Consider the following 19,615-nt stretch of genomic DNA (forward strand, 5'->3'; position numbering starts at 1 on the left):
CCAGCTCCACATCCACTCACCCTCACCCTCATCCACCATCATCTCCCCATCCACTCCCTCCCATCTCCCCCAACCACTCACAGGCATCCAGCCCACTCCCCGTGGTCTCCATCCCCTCCTGACGTCCATTTGTCTTGGCTGTGCCAGGCAAGGCCCCGGGTGTGCTTCTGCGTCCCCCTACATGTGCATGACACTCACAGGCAGACCAGTGTGTATTGGCTCTGTGTGAGCGTCTCCCTCCCCTTTGTAGATGGTGGGCTCCTCCAGGGGCAGGGTAGCTTGGCTGGCCCCTAGCGTCCTCAGGCCGACACCAGCACCCTGCAGTCGGAAGGACGCCTGGGTGTCCCCACCATAGGCCTTGACAGAGAGCAGTGCTACAGGCACGGTTACATTGTTGTGGTTGTCAGATGCCATCCAGTCAGCTCCACCCCATGGCTACACCCTCCCCGCCCCACACAGCAGAAGGCAGCACCGCCCGGTCCACGCAGTCCTCCCAATGGTGCTACCCCTGAGCCCATTGTTGCAGCCACTGTGTCTGTCCATCTCGTGAGGGCCCTCATCTTGTTCTCTGTCCCTCCACAATACAAGGCATGATGACACACCCTGACCCATCCCTCCTCGTGAGCATGGCAGAGACAGCCCATTCCCAAATGGTCATGGGGGGGGATTACATATTGGGAAGGGGCCATCATTCAGCCTATTGTCCTGGGTCCCCTTGAGCTATGCTCAGGAGCATGGTGGGTTAGGGCATGTCCCAGGCCCATCTCTCCTATGGGGGGGTGGTGTCACTAACGACCCAGGAAGCACAGAGGCCAGGCCTCCAGGCCTCGCTTCAGAGCCATACTGAGGGAACGCCTCCCCAGAGCTGCACCCTGAGTGAGGACCACCAGCCTCCTGGATAGTGAGGGAATAGAGTTCTGCTGGCAGCACCGCTACCCCTGCTGCTCGGTCAGCCGCTACCGCCCTGGGAAACGTCGAGGCTGGGTCTTGTCCTGTATGCTCTCCGCTGACCGAAAAGCCCCCTGCCATTGAACCAGTTCCGACTCACAGCCACCCTGTGCAGGGTCTCCAAGGCTTTGCCAATCAACACAGGAGCAGACAGCCTCGTCCCCCCTCCTGTGGCTGATGGGTTTGAACCGACAGTTGGTGCTTGGAGAAGGGAAGCATCCATCAGCTATGCCCCAGCACACGTCTGGAACTCTCAGGTGTTCGGGGACGTCTACTATTGGAAGCTCTTGAACATGCGAGGCTGGTCCTTGGCATCCATCCCTGCTGAACACTCAAGGAAAGGGGGGATCTGAGATGCACCCTGCCCACTTGTTGGCATAACCAGTGGGGGACCAAGTTCACAAGAGCCTGAGCACATTGCTTCACTGGAGCCAGGCTGCCTCCTGGAACACAAAGGGTTAACACAGCTCCCCCACACCCCACCCCCAAGCCACCCAGAGTTTCCTCACTGCCAGTCTGTGCACTGAAGGAAAACCCATCAGTGGGCACCCTTTGTCCAGTGGGGCTGCTCATTACAGATAACGCAGTCGACAGGACAGTGGTTGTAACGGCGACTTTATCTGTGGTCACTTGTGCTGCCGCTCCTGTCTTTCTTCTGCAGGCCCTCTGCCCTCTCCCCAACTGTGTTCGCCGACAGCAAGGAGCAGAGTCAATGGGTAACCCCGTCACCTTGTCCTCTTGCAATATAAAGTGTGTTTAGCTGAAGTTGTAACTTTGAATTCTTGGTCCTTCTCCTGGATGCAAGACTGAAGTCCTCGTCCGCCTGATTTCTTACTGCATGCACATTGCTCTTCGCTGCGTCTCCAGAATGCCGCCCTGGGAGCCGCATGAGCAAAAGCTGTGGGGAGGCATTAGTGCTCCGGGTTCCCTCCCAACAGCCAGGGGCTGAGGGTGTGGCCCTCCGATAGACGTGGAGAAACTGAAGCCCAAGGACCAGTGTCACCAAGATCACGTGTCAGGGCCAGCAGTGGGCACGGCCTGCTTGGCTCAGAGGAGATGTGGCCTGTCCTTCTAACTGCCGGCTCCTGATGCTGGAGATGGGGTGGGTGTGGGACTGAGTCCCGGGCACCATCACTCTGTACACCCCTTGCCATGTGCCTGTGTGACCTGCTCAGCACTCGGGTATCCTGCACACAGGAATCCCACACTTGGGGGTCACACCACACGCAGGGCCCATGCTGCCCAGAGTTTGCTTCCAGCTGCTGTGCTCACAATCTCTTGACGAGTTCCCGATTCCTCCCCCCGCCCCCGGACAGGCACCCAGCACTGGAAGAGGCAGTCTCTCTCATCTGAGCTGCAAAAAAGACACAGAACCATGGAGGGGCGAGTGGGGCAGAGGTGACTGTCTTAGACATCCAGCTGTGCACAGGGTGTGAAAGAGCCATGCCTCAAGGGAAACCAGGAGCCCAGGTGGACAGAGGCCACAGGATCCTAGTGTCACCCTGCTTTTGACCAGTGTGATGCCTTTGCTGAAGCTCTCTGTACCTCCATGTCCCCAAGGGCGAGATGGGAAAAATACTAGGACTGACTCCTGTGCATTGCTATGAAGACTGACTGAGCAAGAGCATGTGCATCTCTTAGGGCGGCGCCCAGTGTAGTGAATGGTCTATAAAACACAGCTTCTATATCCACCTATACCACCATCCTCATTCCCACCAGCATTTCCCAGCATCACGGTGGTCATTACATTATCTGTGTCAATTTGAGACTTATGAGTGAAGTGGTGGGGTTTAGCCTGTTGGTCAGGTTGCAGCTTGATAACCTCATTTGGAGGAACTAAGGAGAAAAAGATCTCACTGGAGGCTGGATACAGGCTCACTCCCTGTGAGACATTCTTGTTGAGAAGCCACATGGAGAGAGGTGGACCCACAGCAGCGCTGAGATGATTCCACCACCACTGGATCCAGAGACTTTCCATCCACTGGCCTGTGATCTTTCTTCCTGCATTCAGTGTCATTGCATGTGTTTTGTGAGTCTGAAGAGGAATTTATAGATTGGTATCAGACATATGGCTAATATCTGACTTTTGAACTTGATCTGGGCTGGACTGGGATGTTTTCTGAATATTCAACTGCTCTTGTATCTAAAGCTTTCTCATACACACATGCGTGTCTATGGATTTGTTTCTCTAGTCCACCTGGACAACACAGTCATTGTACCTTTCTAATCACCGCCTTCATGTCTACATGGCTGTCCTCTTCCCCCTCTCCTCCTCCATCACAACCACCACTGTTCCACCTTGGTCACCTCCTCCTGGTTCTCGCAGCATCATTATTTCATCACGACGCCATTACCGTGGTCGCCACCTTTGTTTCCATTATGACTTCCCCCCTCCATCACCATGGCCATTACCATCACCCTGGCATCTTCCTCCCCACCATCCGTATCATTGTCATCAGCCCCACCCACTGCAGCAGTGCCTCTTCCTGGATTTCCTGGCATGCACCTCAGGTGCCAAGCATCACCATGCTTGCTGCTCTCACCCTGTCTCTGTTCAGTGCTGGCCTGCTTCTCCCAAGGGCTCACCCTTCGGTGGAGGAGGAGGCATGTGCACTCGAGGAGAGTATAATCTGGTGGGAGCCTAGTCCGCTGGGCCCTGAAATTGATGGGTGTGAGGTCTCGGGAACCATTCCCCCAGCATGGCCTTGGGCAGGCCTGGTATGGGGTGAGGACCCCCTTGCTGAGAGCTGACACCCTCTATGTGGCTGGGAAGGTCGCCTGCAAGACTGGGGTAGGAGGGAGGTCCCCCAGCCAGTGGGAGACCTGAGTTGGGAGCTAGGACACAGACAGGGCTAGGCCTCATTATGGTGCCCAGTACTGCTCAGTCACCAGGCACTGGGCAGATCTTGCCTGTCCCAAGAGTGCTTGGCCCAAGGCCACACACCAAATGGAGTCAGAGCTGGAACTCAGCCCCCAATCATCTGCCTTGCCACACCCCATCCTACATCTGAGTCTGCCCTTCCAGGGAGCAGGTACCCCAGTCCCCAGTTGAATGACTGCTGATGCAGTGGGCATGGGGCTGGGGGCAGGGTGAGACAGAGTGGGACACCTGTGACAGTGGGAACAGCCCCAGATGGCCACAGGCCCAGAAGTCAGACTATAGCATACCAGCTGGTGGCTCAGCCAGGCCACTCTAGGTTCACAGGCCTGGGCAGCCAGGCCACTTCAGGCCACAGACTGACCACTGACAGGCCAGGTGGGAGGTAGTATGGTCACCTTCTCCAGGATTCCCTCCCTGCCCTGCCCCCCTGAGCTCCCCACACGGTCCTGCACCCCCTCCTCATCACCTCCCTGTGGTGTTTGCTGGGTGGTCACCAGGCAGAGGCTGTCAAGAGGAGACCATCCTGGCCATCTTAATCACCGATCCTCAGAGCCCTAAGGGTGGGGAAAGACAAAGCACTGAGCAATGAGGGCACCCCAGGCAGGGACACACTGCAAATACAGTGACCCCACCTCTTAGCAGAGTAGTCCCCGTTCCTCAGTGCCCACCCCCCGCACTGGTCACTGCAGATGAAGTCCACCTCACGCAATGCCTGTGCTGCCCACCCACACATACCTGAGCCTCCCAAGTCAGGGCTGTCTGTTCTGTGCATGAGGCTCCCGGGTTCCCACGGGGAACTCCATTGTTTACCCAGAAAGGGGGCGTTGTGGGGGGCGGCCTCCATCTGAGAGGATCCTGCCCTTCAAGGTCATGAGACAACCATTGGGTCCTCAGAAGAAAACGCACTTCCTCATCAAAGAGATGGTCAGTAGCATGGCCACCTGGGGTCAGAAGAATGGGGTTGGGGGCGGGGGGGTTTCTGATCCGGGTTAGAGGAAGGAGCTCGCGCTCACCAGTTTAGTTCTGGATGCTCCAGGCTCCTTCATGATGCGATGTCCGCTGTGCTAAAACGCAGGCCTGGACTCTGCATCTGCAAGGAGACATGCACTGTCCACGGTGCTGGAACGCAGCGTCTGGCTGGGCGAGGTGTGCGCTGTCCGCCGTGCTGAAGCCCGGGCCTGGACCTTGCTGAAACGGTGTGCTCTGTCCATGGTTCTGGGAAACCAGCGGCGACTCTGACTCTCTCTCTCTCTCTCTCTCTCTCTCTCTCTCTCTCTCTCTCTCTCTCTCTCTCTCTCTCTCTCTCTCTCTCTCTCTCTCTCTCTCTCTCTCTCTCTCTCTCTCTCTCTCTCTCTCAATATAAATCATTTTATTGGGGGCTCTTAGAGTTCTTATAAAAATCCACACATCCATTGTATCAAGCATATTTGTACATATGCTGCCATAATTTTCAAAACATTTTCTTTCTACTTGAATCCTTGCTATTAGCTCCTCTTTTCCCCCCTCCTCCCCCACCCTCATGAAACCTTGATAAATTACTATTATTTTCACATCTTACCCTGTCCGCTGTCTCCCTTACCCACATTTCTGTTGTTCGGCCCCCCTGAGGGGGGACGATGTTATACGTTGATCATTGTGATCAGTTCCACCCTCCCTCTTCTCCCCCCACCTTCCCCCTACCCTTCTGTTATGGTTATTCCAATTATTGTTCCTGAGGGGTTTATCCGTCCTGGATTCCAGGAGCTCTTACGTGTACCAGTGTACATGCTCTGGTTTAGCTGGGATTGTAAAGTACAACTGGGGTCATGATAGTCGGGGGGAGGAAGCATTAAAGAACTAGAGGGATGTTGTGTGCTCCGTTGGTGCTGAGCTGCACCCTGGCTGGTCGTCCCTTCCTTGTGATCCTTCTGTGAGGTGATGTCCAATTGTCTACGGATGGACTTTGGGTCTCCACTCCGGCCCCCTCATTTGCATCGATATGATTGTTTGTTTTGGGTCTTCCAATCCTTTCGACGCCTCGTAATTATATAGGCTGGTATGATTCTTCCATGTGGATTTTGTTGTGTCCCTGCTACATGCCGCTTCTTTGACTTTAAGCTGTTAAGATCCCAGATGCTTATAGCTGGGTACCATCAGCTTTCATCACATTTTTTTATACACCCGCTTTGTCTTCAGTGATCATGCTGGGAAGATGAGCATCATGGAATGCCAGGTTAATAGAACAAAGTGCTCTTATTTTGAGAGAGTACTTGTTAGAGACCCAATGTCCATCTGCTACCTTAATATTTAACATATAAATTTATGTCTATAGACATATACCCTTATCATTATATATTAATATATTTACATATGTACATACCTGTATTTGTAGCTCTATAAATGTCATTTGCTTCCTAGTTCTTCCCTCTCTTTCCTTTTACTTTCCTCCTGTCACACTATCAGTTTCGACCTTCATTCAGTTCTCAGTAATTCCTCTCAGCTACATTGTTCTTGATCAAATCTCACCAGACATTCTATGCCATCCTTACCATTGATTTTAGATCACTTGTTTTTCCCTTGTCCTTGGGTTTGTTGTATACTTCTTCCCTTACCCCCACCTCCTCATCCCCTATGCTCCCACCAGAACCATCGGCTCCATTGTTTTCTCCTTGGGATTGTAAACAATCCTGCCTATCTTATATAGATAGATATGAAAGGGAGGAGGGGGAGGAGGAGGAAAAGGAGAAGGAGAAGAAAAGTCTATAAATAGTTCCAGGTCTGTCTGCTGACCTTTAAGAATGCTTACAAATCGGGTCTGATAGGTGCCAAGCCCTGACCCCCAAATCAGAAGTCTGTTTTCTGGATTCCTTGGGAACTTCTTTGCTGTGCTCCCCTGCTGCTCTTGATGCTGAAACCCCAGGACCACGCATGTCTCCCCACCTTGTGTATTTGCCATCCATGGTGCAGAAACCCTGGGACCGCCCTCAGCAATGTGCTGGCCATGTTACTGAAACCCCAGGGCAGCTGGGGCCTATGTGTGGTGTGGTGCGCTCTGTCCCTGGGGCTGGGTCTCCAGAACCTGGACCCTCTTGCCCAATGCAGTGCCTGTCCTTGATGTGGAAACATTGGGGTGCACGCTGTCCTTTGTGCTGAAACTTTAGACACTTCAGGGACAGAGGACAGCCAGTAGTGTCCCCTCTCCCTGAAGGAGAATAAGTCTTGGTTAATGAGAATCTTCCTTCTTCCACTACATCCAGGTTGCCCTGTTCACTGCCTGCCCACCTCCTCCCTGTTTCTCCCTTTCTTGCAATGCCAGGCCTATTAGTCCTGGTTGACTAGAGAAACAAATTCATAGACACTCTTATGTGTGTAAGAGAGAGTTTTATCTCAAAGAGCAACTGCATAGTGAGAAAACATCCCAGCCCAGTCCAGATCAAGTCCAGAAGTTCAATATTTGACCATATGTCCAGTACTAGTCTCCAAATTCCTCTTCAGACTCATGCAGCACATGCAATGAGCTGAATGCAGGAAGATCACGTGGTTCCTCTATCTCTCTGAGTGTCTCAAACGCAGGAAAGTAAAGTAGAGAGAGGTGCAGCCCACCTCCAGGGAGAAAGAGGAAATTCCCAGAATCCTCAGGAAACGAACACGCCCACAAGACGACATCATTCTCAGGCTGTGACCTGATTGACAGGCTAGACTCCACCCCTTCATTCTTTTATCAAGTTGACATGAGATTGTGTGACCACCACAGACCACCCCTGTCAACTTGACACCTCCACACAACTCTTTACCATACATAACTTTTAAACGTAATTTTAAAACAATAATAAAGTCATATCTGTGCCTAAAAGGATAAAACTAAAATTCATACAACTCAAAATGTGTCAGCCTCATTTAAACATAATACTCTATAAGCGACAAAAGTATGCTATGCTTGACAATTGCAGTTATGTGAACACCTATACTATCATCTGTTCATTCCAGAAACATCTTCCAAGTTCTCTAGTCAGCCCTGACTAGCACACCAGTCTTCCTCCCCTGATTCCCCACCTGGTGGCGCTGTGGGTCAGGCGCTGGACTGCTATCCACACGGTTGGCAGTTCAAACCCACCAGCTGCTCTGAGGAAGAAAGATGAGGCTGTCTGTTCTCATACAGAACTGGTCTCCGAAACCCCGTGTAATAGAATTGCTTAGTTAGACTCCAGAGAGTCCTGGTGGTGTCATGGTTACACATTGGACTACGATTCACATAGTCTGCAGTTCAAAACCAGCAGCAGCTCTGCAGGAGAAAGTCTGGGCTTTCTACTCCCATAAACAATTACAGTCTCTGAGTCAGTGTGTTCTCCCTGGAAGTGAGCTTGGCGTGGAGTTGGGAGTCAGTCTTGAGGGGACATGGTGGGGTTGCTCTTGGTTTTCCTTCCTTTCCATGCCTCTTATTTCCTCTCCCTTCTCCTAGCCAGTGTCTCTCTGTCTGTCTGTCTCTTCCAATCTTTCTCTACCTCTCCCCATCTGTTTCTCTGTCTCTCTGTCTCTCTTCCTCTCCTCTGTAACTATCCCATTCTCTTGCTTTCAGCTCCCCCCAGTGGTGGTGTTAAACCCCATCCCACTTACTTAATTGTTGTGGGCTTTCACTGTGGTGCCTATAGAAGCTTCTAGATGCTAGGGTGTGGCTGGGGTGGGCGCAGCCCCCATGCAAATGAGTGGAGGGTCATGACCTGAGTGGGTTGGAGCTGGGCCTGTAGGGATTGCTTAACCTGTGGGCCAAGGAAGAGGCCTCAGGTCGTTACCCAGCTGTAAGGGAGCAGTTAGGTGGGAGGGGGTGGGGAAAGTTTCATGTCCTGAAGGTGCAAAGCCCTTGAGGCAGGATGGGCCAGGGCAGAGATTGGGGCAGGTTAGGGGGCAGCCAGCCTTTCAGGACTGTAACAGGAGCAGCCTGGCCTGTTGCCACTCAGTGAGGTGGCCCCATTGTCTGGTGGGGGTGGGGTGGGGTCAGTGGGTAGAAAGACCACTCCCCAGGAGAGAACCCCAGAGGGGGGCAAGTACAGCCAGGCTGGGGTGAGGGGCCATGGCTAGGTCCCTCAGATGGCAGGAACCAGCCAGATTGTGGCAGGGATCGCAAATGAACTTTAGCCCCCTGTTTCAGTGCCTGAGTAGGTACGTTTCAGTGTGTGTGGGATCTCCCTGGTGCTGCAGGAGAGATAGGGGGAGCAGGAGGACAAGTGTGGAGCTTGAGGAGGGGCTGGAAGGAGGGAGGGGGTCTGGAATGTCTATTCATTTCTGTCCCCTTCCCTAGAACAGTGCCCAGAACATGGTGGGCTAATTTGGGCTAACAGCGCCCGGAACATGGTGGGATTGCTGAGTAGGTGCCTTAATAATGAGTCTGAAACACGTGTCTGTCTGAAAGCCCTGTTGTCTGTCCATACACCCAACCACCCATCCATCCATCTATACATTCATCCATCAATCATCCATCCATCCATCTATGTAGTCCTACCCCTCCATCTATCCATCCATCCATCCCATCATATACCCATGTTTCCATCTACCCATCCACCCATCCATTTGCCTATCCATCCATCCAACCATCCATCCACCCTCCCACCCACCCACTTATCCATCTGGCCATTCATCCATCACCCACCCACTCTGCTACCCATCCACCCATTTATCCACCCATTCACAAACCCAACAACTGCTGGGAGCTACAGGATAAAGTGAGGGCACAAGTAAACATGAAACTAGCTGCCTCCCAAAGGGTCTCACAGTCTGGGAGAGACGGGGGTGTGGTCTCTGGAGGAGACCAGTGCCTGCACTGGGGAGACACCTTTGTGGACATTGTCACAACACTTGAGAGAGTAAGCAGCTTGACCACCTGGCTGGACAGAAGGAGGGGAGGGCAACTTGCACCTTTGTTGAACAAGTGGTCTTTCTGTGAGCGAGGGATGTCCCTGTGGGATGGTGAGTGGACCCAGGGTTGGTGGATACATCTGCCTGGCTGGCAGTGGGGCATCCTGGCCACACACTAGGCCATCCCCTCCTCTCAAACTTTGACTGGTTCTCTGGAGGTCTGGAGGGCTCAGTGGGCCAGCACTCACCTCATCTTGGGTTTGGTTCCTCCCCCCAGAATTCCCTGGGCAGCACTCAGGATGAGTTTCTGCCCCCGATGAAGGAGGACTCCCTAGATTCCAGCCAAGGCCAATGCTGGCCACCACCTCTGTGGCTGGATAAAGCCAGTGGATGCAGAACCTCTGCAGGTGTGTGATGCCAAGGAGCTTAGAGGGCAGGGGGGAGGGAGGGGGTCAGGTCTGTGGGCACAAAGGCCTTGGGGCAGAGGGGAAAATCAGACACCATATGGGGAGGGGTCAGATGGGCATGAGGCCAGGTGGGGCGCCCACTCAGAGGGGTCTACTCAGTGACCGTGCTGATCTGGCAACATGGGGCATCTCCCAAGACTTGCAGAGAAAGTGTCAAAATCTGTGTCACCCAGACACAGAGGACAGAGCTGGGTCAGGGTCAACAGCAGGCTGGATAAGGTCAGTGTGAGTGCACTCATCTCTGCTCACTAGGCCTGGTCCAGGAGCTGAATATGGATTGGGGCTGTGACTGGACTGGGCTGGGCTGGGCTGGACTGGGGCTAGGGCTGGGGCTGGGCTGGACAGGGGCTGGGCTGGACTGGTCTAGGGCTGGGCTGGGATAGACTGGGACTGGACTGGGTTGGGGCTGGGCTGAGCTGGGCTGGGCTGGACTGGGGCTGGGCTGGGCTGGACTTGGCTAGGGCTGGACTGGGCTGGGCTGGGGTTGGGCTAGACTGGACTGGGCTGGACTGGGCTGGGCTGGGGCTAGGCTGGACTGGGCTGGATGCACAGGCCTTGAATTTATTCTCCACAGAGCTCTGTTCCTTGCCAGGACAACACATGGAGCCATGCTGTCCCTGGGGTATCACTGGGGCTGAGGATGAACCATCCACTAGGATGCCAGGCCTGGAGAGCATGGGCATTCTCCTGGGAGACCTCATGGGGGCTGATCATGAGCAGGTGAGACCAGTGCTCCTTCTGGGTAACTGGGTCTGACCCCATCTGTGTGCTGACCATGTGGGGGGTGTGACTGTCCATGTGCTGATTATGTGGGGGATCTGACCCCATCCATGTGCTGATATTGTAGGGGGGGGTTGACTCTGTCCATGTACTGAGCATGTGGGGGGTCACCTTTCTCCTTTTTTTCCATCAACAGCCGGCTTTGACTGTGCACCCCCCGAATGATGAGATCCTCGTCTTGGTCTGCAGACACCCCCATGGGCCATGTGGGCAGTTCCCATTGCTGCCTGTGTCTCTGGTCCAGCACTCAGAGCTGAGCCCAGCGGTCACCTCAGTCCTAGGGTCCCTCCTCTTGGTTCCAACATCCTGCCTGTCTCTCCAGGGACCCAGTGGGGAAGTATCCCCACTGCTACTGCTCCCTCAAATCCAAGAGGAGCTGGGGGCCAGGCCTCCGCTTGCTCCTGATGCCAGGGGACACCCCCGTGGGGATTGCCACCTGGCTCTGGGTCACAGTATCCTCTACCAGAAGTCTCCTTGCATTCCAAGTCCCCCGGTTCCAGGCAAAGAACTGGAGGGTCAAGTGGAGACTTTCGCTGGGTCAGGAGGAGGATCAGGGTGGGCCACAGAGCTGTGGGTGTTGGGAGGGGCTCCGGGCAGCCCTACAGGGCAGGGTCTGGGTTGTCAGGAGGCCCCTGAAATCCCGGCCTCAGTGCATGGTCCTCTGCAGGAGGTGACCTTGGGGCCAGAAGAGAGCCCTATGTTGCCCTGTGAGAGGGGAGGGGGCCGAGGACAGAGCGGGGACCTCCCTGGAGGGCTCTGGCCAGAAGGGGTGGAGGTGGTCCCCCCAGTCACTCTCTCTGTGATTCTTCCAGGTGGTCAGCTCTGGACAGAGGAAGGCAGAGGTGGTGGGGGAGGAGCCGGGCGGCTACAGCAGCAGGAGGAGGCAGAGGAAGGGGGGCTGAGTGGAGCAGCGCCCAGCCCAGGCCCCAGGGCTGCCCTAGCAGCCCATGAGGATGAGGAGAGGCAGGAGCAGCGCTGGTCTCCGTCGTCCACAGGGGAGCCCCAGCCAGCGGAGGGGCATGGGCCTGCCAGTGGTCCCTGGGCACCAGGCACCGCCAGCAGCCTGCACACACTCATGATGGCTGCCTTCCAGGAGGAGGGGGCCGCGGGCCTGCAGCAGCTCCCTGCCCTGTGCCAGGGGAATGCGGGCCCCCTGGGGGAGACGTCCACACTGGCTGGAGAACACAGGACCTTTGACTGCAGGCCGCCCAGCCGGGAGGGTGGGGCTCTCATTGTGGTCAGCCATGCCCCGGATGTCTGGCCAGAGGTGGAAGAGGAGGTGGTGCCGGGGAATCCTGGGGGCCCGGGTCAGAATCAGGGCTGGGCAACCCTGGGCCCAGGAAGCACAGGGGCCTTCCAGCTGGGGGAGGAGAGGACAGAGGCCCTGCAGGACTCGGCCACGCTCCGTGGCGATCAGGAGGGGCTCCACAGGAAGGTAGGAGCTCTCGAGCGGGACCGGGAGAGGCTGGAGCGGAGGGTCTCTGAGCTGCAGCGGGACAACGACAGGCTGTGGGTGGCCACGTCCCACCTGCAGACGGAGGCGGCCCAGTACAGGCAACTCCTCTCTGACCTGGAGGACTGCAACCACCAGAGCTACGAGCGGCTGCTGGTGCTGGACGAGGAGAAGCGGGCCCTCCAGGGTGCGCTGGCTCAGGCTGGGCGCGCCGCCCGGGAGAACATGGAGCTCTGGGTGCTGGTGTCTGAGCTGGGCGCCGGCTACCAGGGCCTGGTCCAGGATGTGGTGCTGGGCATGGATGCCGTCCTTGCCGGCCTCCGGGTGGAGAACGACAGGCTGCTCCGCAGGGTCCAAGAGCTAGAGCAGGGGCTATCCTTGGAGAGCAGGGGGCAGGAGGCTCGGCTGAGAGCTGTGGACAAGGCTGTCCAGGCAGCTCAGCTGTCGGGGCACCAGCTTGCCCGGGCCTCACCACTGTCCTGGGAGGAGGCCAGGGGCCAGGGCAGTGGGCAGAGCCATCCTCTGTTGTGTGCAGAGGAGCCCGGGATCTGTGTGGACTTTCCTGCTCTGTCATCCACCTGGGGCAGCAACCTGACATCCCGAGTCCAGGAGGCCACCAGTGGAGCAGGAGCAGGTCCAACGGGGGTGGATACAGAGGAGAGCAGGCCACGGTGCTCTGGGGACCAAGGTCGAGAGGTAGGTGACTCTGTGCAGCTGCTCTGTGAGCACAGACACCCGTCCAGGCTGGTCCTGTGCATGGCACTTCCTGCAGCTGCTGCTGCCGTCGCAGCCTGTGTTGCTCTAGCTGTTCCCATCCCTCTTATCATCGTCAGGGGCCATCGGGTTGGCCCCCAGCACAACAGAGGGAAACACTGCCCTGTCCTGCCCCGTCCTCACACTGGTTCCTGGGCCGGGACCCATGGCAGCAGCCGCTGTGTCCATCCATCTCGTAGAGGACTGTCCTCTCCTTCACTGCCCTCCCCTTTCTGCCCGTCTCCAGGCACTGGTCTCTCCTGATGGTAGGTCCACAGTATGTGAGGCCACGTCCCTCCGTCCTGGCCTCTAAGGAGCACTGGCTGCACTTCTCCCCAAACAGATCAGTTTGTCCTTCTGGCAGTCCATGGCACTTCCAATATTCTCCCCCAGCACCACGGTTCAGGCAAGCCCATAGCTGTCACTGTGCTTGTAACTGCCACTGCTGGTGGTGGCTGCCGAGCCAGCTCTGCCATGGCTCCCTCCCATTGAGAGGGAAACGCCGGCCGGTCCTGCGCCGTCTTCTCGGCCCTTGGGTTGCAGTCCGCTGTTTCAGTGGGTGCTGATGTACGAGGGTCCAGGAGCACAGGCAAAGGCACACCGCATGTCAGGAGGTGCCCCTCCCCTCCCAGGACACCTCTTCCTCCCACTCCCGTCACCCTGCTCAGCTTTGCCTGCTCCTGCCCCTGCCCCTCCCTCAGGGAGTCACACCCAGTGCACTCTTGGGGGCTGGTTTCTTGTACTCAGCGAGCCCTGTTTGAGGCTGAGTCTCCACAGGGGAGCGGTGGTCTGTGCTTGGTGCAGATTTACAGCCGGTCCCTAACGGGAAGGGCTGCTCTGTCCCATAGGGCCGGGTCTGGTGCCCGCTGTGCTCAGGCCCCGGAGGTGGAGTCGTGGCAGAGGCCCTCAGGCTGCGGGTGGGGCAGCTCCACCACCAGCTGGTGACACTGATGTGCCGGCTCCGAGACCAGGGTACCCTGCACCGGGAACTGCACGCGTCCCAAGAGGAGGCCGCCAGGCTCCGGGAGGGGCTTCAAGACCAGGTAGGTGGTCCCCGCTCTACCGCCTCCAGCATTTACTGGATGTTCAAATGCTCAGCAGCCTTGGACAGCTCAGATGCACCAACGTGCACGCAGCTTCTTAGAAAGTCACGGTTTCACTGTGCCAGTCTGGGGTGGGGGGAGGGGAGAGGGGGGAAAGGCAGCAGGAGGGGTGCGGACTGTGGTGCATGCAAACCTGCATCAGTGGTGACAGCAAATCGGGGCCACCCTCAGTGAGGCCCGGGGGCTGCGTCCGCCAGTGCCTGGCTGCGTGTGACATGAAGGTTTTGCAAATAAAGTGACGGGCAGCCGCTAGGGATGTCTACATTCACACACACACCAGTGTCTCCCGGCCTCGTTGATTTTGCCACCCCACTGCTGCCCCCTGTGTATTGCCCCTTTTCATGAGGGGGAGCATGTGTCCCCCTCCTAGCCAGTGTCCCCACTCCTGTCCCTCCCAGCTCACAGCTGTGTCTTTCCAGGGGCGCCTGTCTCTGGCTTTCCATGTTCGGGTCTCTCACAGTAGCTGTCCTCTGATGGACACCTCTCAGCACGTCCTCGGTGCCGTGAGGCGTTGGCAGCCTCCTTGCCGTTCTTTGATGGCAGCTGTGCTCCGTCGTGTGCACGTATCAAAGGGACGTACCCACTGGGCTGCGTCATGGCTTGTTGCAGTGGACAGCGCTGCGATGCCCTGGGTGTGCGTTAGCCTGTGCCCACCACCTTTCTGCTGTTCCCAGGAGATACCCCTGGAGCCCAGTGCTTATAGCTGAGCTGCACTCCGCCACAAGGTCAGCAGTTTGAAACCACCCCTGCTCTGTAGGAGGGAGGGAGTGTGGTCGGTCGCTGTTAGTTGGCTTTAGCTCCTCACAGTGAGGAGTGCTGGGCCCTGGTCCTGCCATTCCCTGAGTTCTGAGGACACACTGTTTCCCACTGTGGGGGCACCGTCTTGCAGTTTTGCCAGCAGTCTCTGCACACCCTCGCCAACATTTGCTGTTTCTGTGTGTGTGTGTGTGTGTGTGTGTGTGTGTTTCATACTCTTTCCAAAACGACCCGAAGGTCTAGAGTCATCTTAAGAGTGCACTAGTGAACAAATCTCTCCTCTCATTTCCAAGCTCTTCTGACCTGTGGAACTTTCTTCCAGTCCTACTTACCCATGACCAGACTGTGTGCATGTGTGTGTGTGCACAAGCCTGAGATTACACCATACAATGTCTTCTGCATCTTACTTTTGCCCTTTAATAAAAAGCCCTTGTAAGACTTCCATATCAACACATACAGACGAAGACCTCATCCTTTTAAAACCTTATGTATTATTTTGCCACGAGGTCAAAACATATTTTATCTGACCAATGCTTTGTTAAAGGAGAGTTATACCACCTGGGTTCCTGGGTTTGCAAACAAGCTCCAGGGACATCCCTTTACATCCATATAGGCACAAAGCGGACCAAGCACTCACTGCCACTGAGTGTGTTCCAACCTGCAGTGACTCTGTGGGACAGGGCGGACCTGCCCTGCGGTGCTCAAGACCCATCACCCTTCTCCTTCAGCGTGTCTACCAGTTTAAACTGCTAACCTTGGGGTTAGCAGCCTGCCTCGTGACTCATGACCCCTCAGGGCTCCTTACCCTGGCCTGGGTTTCTGGATATATGCAGACGGAAACATCCTAGCAGAGCAATCACAGGATCAAAGGCCACGTTCACCATTCACTTTGATAGATGGTGCTGTCACCCTTCCAGACAGCTGAATCACCTAAACGGCCCCCAAGAGTGTGTGACCCCCCAATCTTATTAAACTGAAAATGGTTGACAAGCTGGTGGATGGACGGTGCACCCCAGCATGTCAACACAGCCCCAGGCAGCCCGGGGATCGTGAAGTCGCACTGTCCAGCGTTGGACAGCTGCGTGGTGTCCATTCTGGATTGCTAGCTCTTTCCACTGATGCGGATGCACTGTTTAGAGTGCACACTGTCGAGAACCAGGACTACTGGGTGGAAGAATATGTTTGATTCTGAGCACCTGTCACTCAGCTGTCTCCTGAGTAGTGGCCAAACCACAAACCAGAGGCCACTTCCAAAGTCCCCAGGGACAAATGAAGATAGTTCTTTTGACGTCCCATCAACCAGGGTCGATGTGTGTCCTTATCGTTGTCAGTACCTACCACCGACCCTCAGAGACACCCCTCCAATTATACGAGTGCTGGGCCTTTTCGTCGTCATATGCCAGGTGCTTTTAAATCTCTTATAAACAACCCCTTTCCTTCTCTTTGCGTCAGTGTGGCTCTGTCCTGGTCATCAATTCCCCAGATAAATAATGCTCAGGCCCCCTCGTTGTCTCGAGACCGGTTGTTTTGGTTCTTGATTCAGTTAGCACAGTTTCTAGCCCTAGAATTTCTGTTCATCAACGTTTGGTTTGGCCGTGATCCAGAGATGTGACAAATGGGGCTGTTTTAGACTGAGCCGCACCCCTTGTGCTCCTTACTGTACCCCGATCCCCATCGCCTGCGCCCAGGTCCGGCGTCGCCCTGCGCAGAAACCCAGCGTCCCCTCAGTAATGGCCCCCCTGCCTCGTAGCCACCCTGGAGAGTGGGCCTGCACACACTTGTCTAGTGTGTATATTGCACGCCAGGGGGATCACCCAGTAACTGCTCTTCCGTCGCTGACTTATTTCACCCAGCACAATGCAGAATTTCCATTAGATTCTTTTATTGTTTTTTACACAGCCTAGCGGTACAATCATGGCCATTTGAATCACCATGCCTTTGAGTCAGCCTCTGAGCACCCCCCGGGGGGGGGGGGGGGCTGGGGACTGGCTTCACTGGTCTTTTGTTTGTCGTCATCTGCCTTTGTTAATGCCTAGTCTCTGTTTTAGACATTGATCCCTTTTGAGCTCTGTGAGAAAACTTGAGGCGCTGTGCGGTGGCAGTGCCTTTCTAAGCAAATGGTCATCACCAGAGGGAAGCTCTGGCGGGCACGAGGGCAACTGACTCAGCTGGGCCCCGAGCTCTGGGAGGATGGGCTTAGCATCTGATTCGCACCCCACTCCACCCCCAACTGCAAGAGCTCCGAGTAGAAAGCCTGGGGCCCGTGTCTGGTAAATGCCACCACGCCTGCCCAGACCCCCAAGGCCACGGAGACATTGCAGAGAAACCCTGCTGGGCAGAGCTCACCTCTCTGAGGTGCCTGCTCCCTGCCATCCCCCACATCCCACTGTCTGAGTGGCACCTGACACCGAGAGAGAGAGAGAGAGAGGGAGAGAAAGAGAGAGAGAGACCCAGCTCATGAAGGTCAAGCTGTATTACTATTACAAGTTGTTTTTTAAATTCTTTCAGGATTTGGGGAGACTGGGGACCCCTGCAGGTGGTAGCTGGCTGCTCTCTCTGGGGAGCCCTCTGCACAGAGGGTTGCTGTCAGCTCCTGGTGCTGGAGAGGAGGACATAGGACAGGACAGGGGCAAGGGCTGGTGCTGAGGGTACACCTGAGCTGGGGTTCATGAAGCATTTGTCGTCAGGTGATCTGAGCCACCCTATGTGACAGGTGCTTGGTTTCTGTAAAGGGAAACGAGATTTACTTGTTTGGGGGTACCCAACCGAGGCCTGCCCGCTCCAAGGGCAGTGCTAGCGGGGAATGGGAGTGTTGGGGGGCTGCCTCGAGCTTCACTTCCCCGGACACAGCGCCCTTTCACCACTTTATCAGGGTGGTTCTGTACCCATCCGCTGAGCCCATCCCTTTAAAGCTCAATACCAACAGTTCACTTATGCGACATGCGCAGGGAACCATGCTGAGCACATGTGTAGAGCTGTGACCTATCACAGAAATTCACCACAGAGCCTCCCCTCCACCCCACATGCGCTGTCCATTAGCAGCCCCGGGAAGCCTCGGGTCCACTTTCCATCTCCACAGCGTGTTCTCTGTGCACGTCTGAGAATGAACTCACACCCGGGGGCCACACGGAAAGTCGAGTGGCTAGGTCTGCTGGGGGGGCAGTTCAAAGCCACCAGCTGCTCCTCGCGGGAAAGATGGGGCCGCCTGCTCCCGTAAAGACCTGTGGCCGCGTACAAAAGGCTGGGGCCAGTTGGGGTCTTTGCCATCTGAGCAAACTGCCTGTGACGTATCACATTCTGGCTTGGTGCTTCTTCCACACCAACACCGTCTTCTCTCTCTTCTACTTTTGTGGAAAGGTTCTGGGCAATAGAGAGACATTACTGCCCAGAAACCCACCACTGGGACTCTCTGAGTCAGAATGGAGTGGCCAGCAGTGAGTGAGTCTGGGTCAGACTGGAGTAGAAAGCGGTGAATGAGTCTGAGACAGAATGGCGTGGACATCAGTGAGTGAGTTCAGGTCAGCATGGAGTGAACAACAGTGAATAAGTCTGAGTTAGCATGGAGTGGCCAGCAGTGAGTGAGTCTGGGTCAGAATGGAGTAGACAGCAGTGAGTGAGTCTGGATCAGAATAGAGCATACAAAGTGAGTGAATCTGAGTCAGAATGGAGTTGACAGCAGTGAGTGGGTCTGGGTCAGAGTGGAGTGGACAGCAGTGTGTGGGTCTGGGTTAGGATGGAGTGGACGGCCATGACCTTTGAGTGGCGGCAGTGGTGTGGTGTGCAGGACGATGAGTCCATCGGGAACCCCTGGGAACCTGCCCACAGCAAAAGCACATCTGAGCCACGAGCAGTGGATGGGGCTCAGTGTCCACCCATCACCAGTCCTATGGCCACCCATGGGGAGTGGCACCTTACTGTGCCTGGGCTGGATCTCCCTGATGACTGATGATGATGAGAGCTTTTCTGTGTGCCTATTGGCCATTCGGGTTTCTTTGTTGTGGGGAACATGTCCCTTTAAATTTTTTTACCCGGTTTGAAAATCGGGCTATTTGAGTGTTTTAACTCCTGAGCTGTATGAGCTCTCTGTGTCTTCTTCACCCAGATCACACACAGTTTCTCCCAGATGTGGGCTGTTTCCCCTCCCACCTCGCCACGTTTTAACGCGAGTATGCTGAGCCTTCTGGTAGAGCTGGTGGGGAGCTCTGCCCCCTGGGAGCCAGCGGTGAGTCTGAGTCAGGTGGCGAGGCCGTTCCTGGGAGCTGGCGCCGGCCTTGAGGACGTCCATCGGTATGTCCAGTCAGATCCAAGGGTGCCCAGGCAGCCAAGTGAAGAGCACAAAGAAGCCATTGAAAAGCCCCCACCCCAAAGCCACCGGGGACACCTCTGGTCTGGCTTCCCGAGGGAGAGCAGGCATAGCTGTGAAGAATGAGGGCAGGTCTTAAATGTGCCACGGGTGCAAAGCACTGAGTGTGCATCATTTCACACGTGTGTGCACACGCACGCACACACGTGCACACACTCACCCTGATTGCAGGATAGAATAAAGGGTTAGAGGTCAGATGAGATTAACCAGTTTCCACGAGTCGACTCTGACACATGGTAACCCCACGCGTGTCAGAGAGGGCTGGACCCACGCGTGTCACCG

At 55.7% G+C, this 19,615-nt stretch overlaps 1 protein-coding gene across 1 annotated transcript in view; it reads left to right on the forward strand.

Moving 5' to 3' along the window:
• The window catches only part of C3H4orf50 (chromosome 3 C4orf50 homolog), a 45,470-nt gene that overhangs the window by 8,492 nt on the left and 17,363 nt on the right, over nucleotides 1-19,615 (forward strand). Inside the window, exons 4-6 of the mRNA XM_075543616.1 lie at nucleotides 9,936-10,065; nucleotides 11,718-13,054; nucleotides 13,960-14,154. Of these exons, the coding sequence (XP_075399731.1) occupies nucleotides 9,936-10,065; nucleotides 11,718-13,054; nucleotides 13,960-14,154 (1,662 nt within the window). The remainder of the gene's footprint in view (nucleotides 1-9,935; nucleotides 10,066-11,717; nucleotides 13,055-13,959; nucleotides 14,155-19,615) is intronic.

The sequence above is a fragment of the Tenrec ecaudatus genome, chromosome 3, assembly GCF_050624435.1.
Source record: "Tenrec ecaudatus isolate mTenEca1 chromosome 3, mTenEca1.hap1, whole genome shotgun sequence".
In the NCBI taxonomy this organism is placed as follows: Eukaryota; Metazoa; Chordata; class Mammalia; order Afrosoricida; family Tenrecidae; genus Tenrec; species Tenrec ecaudatus.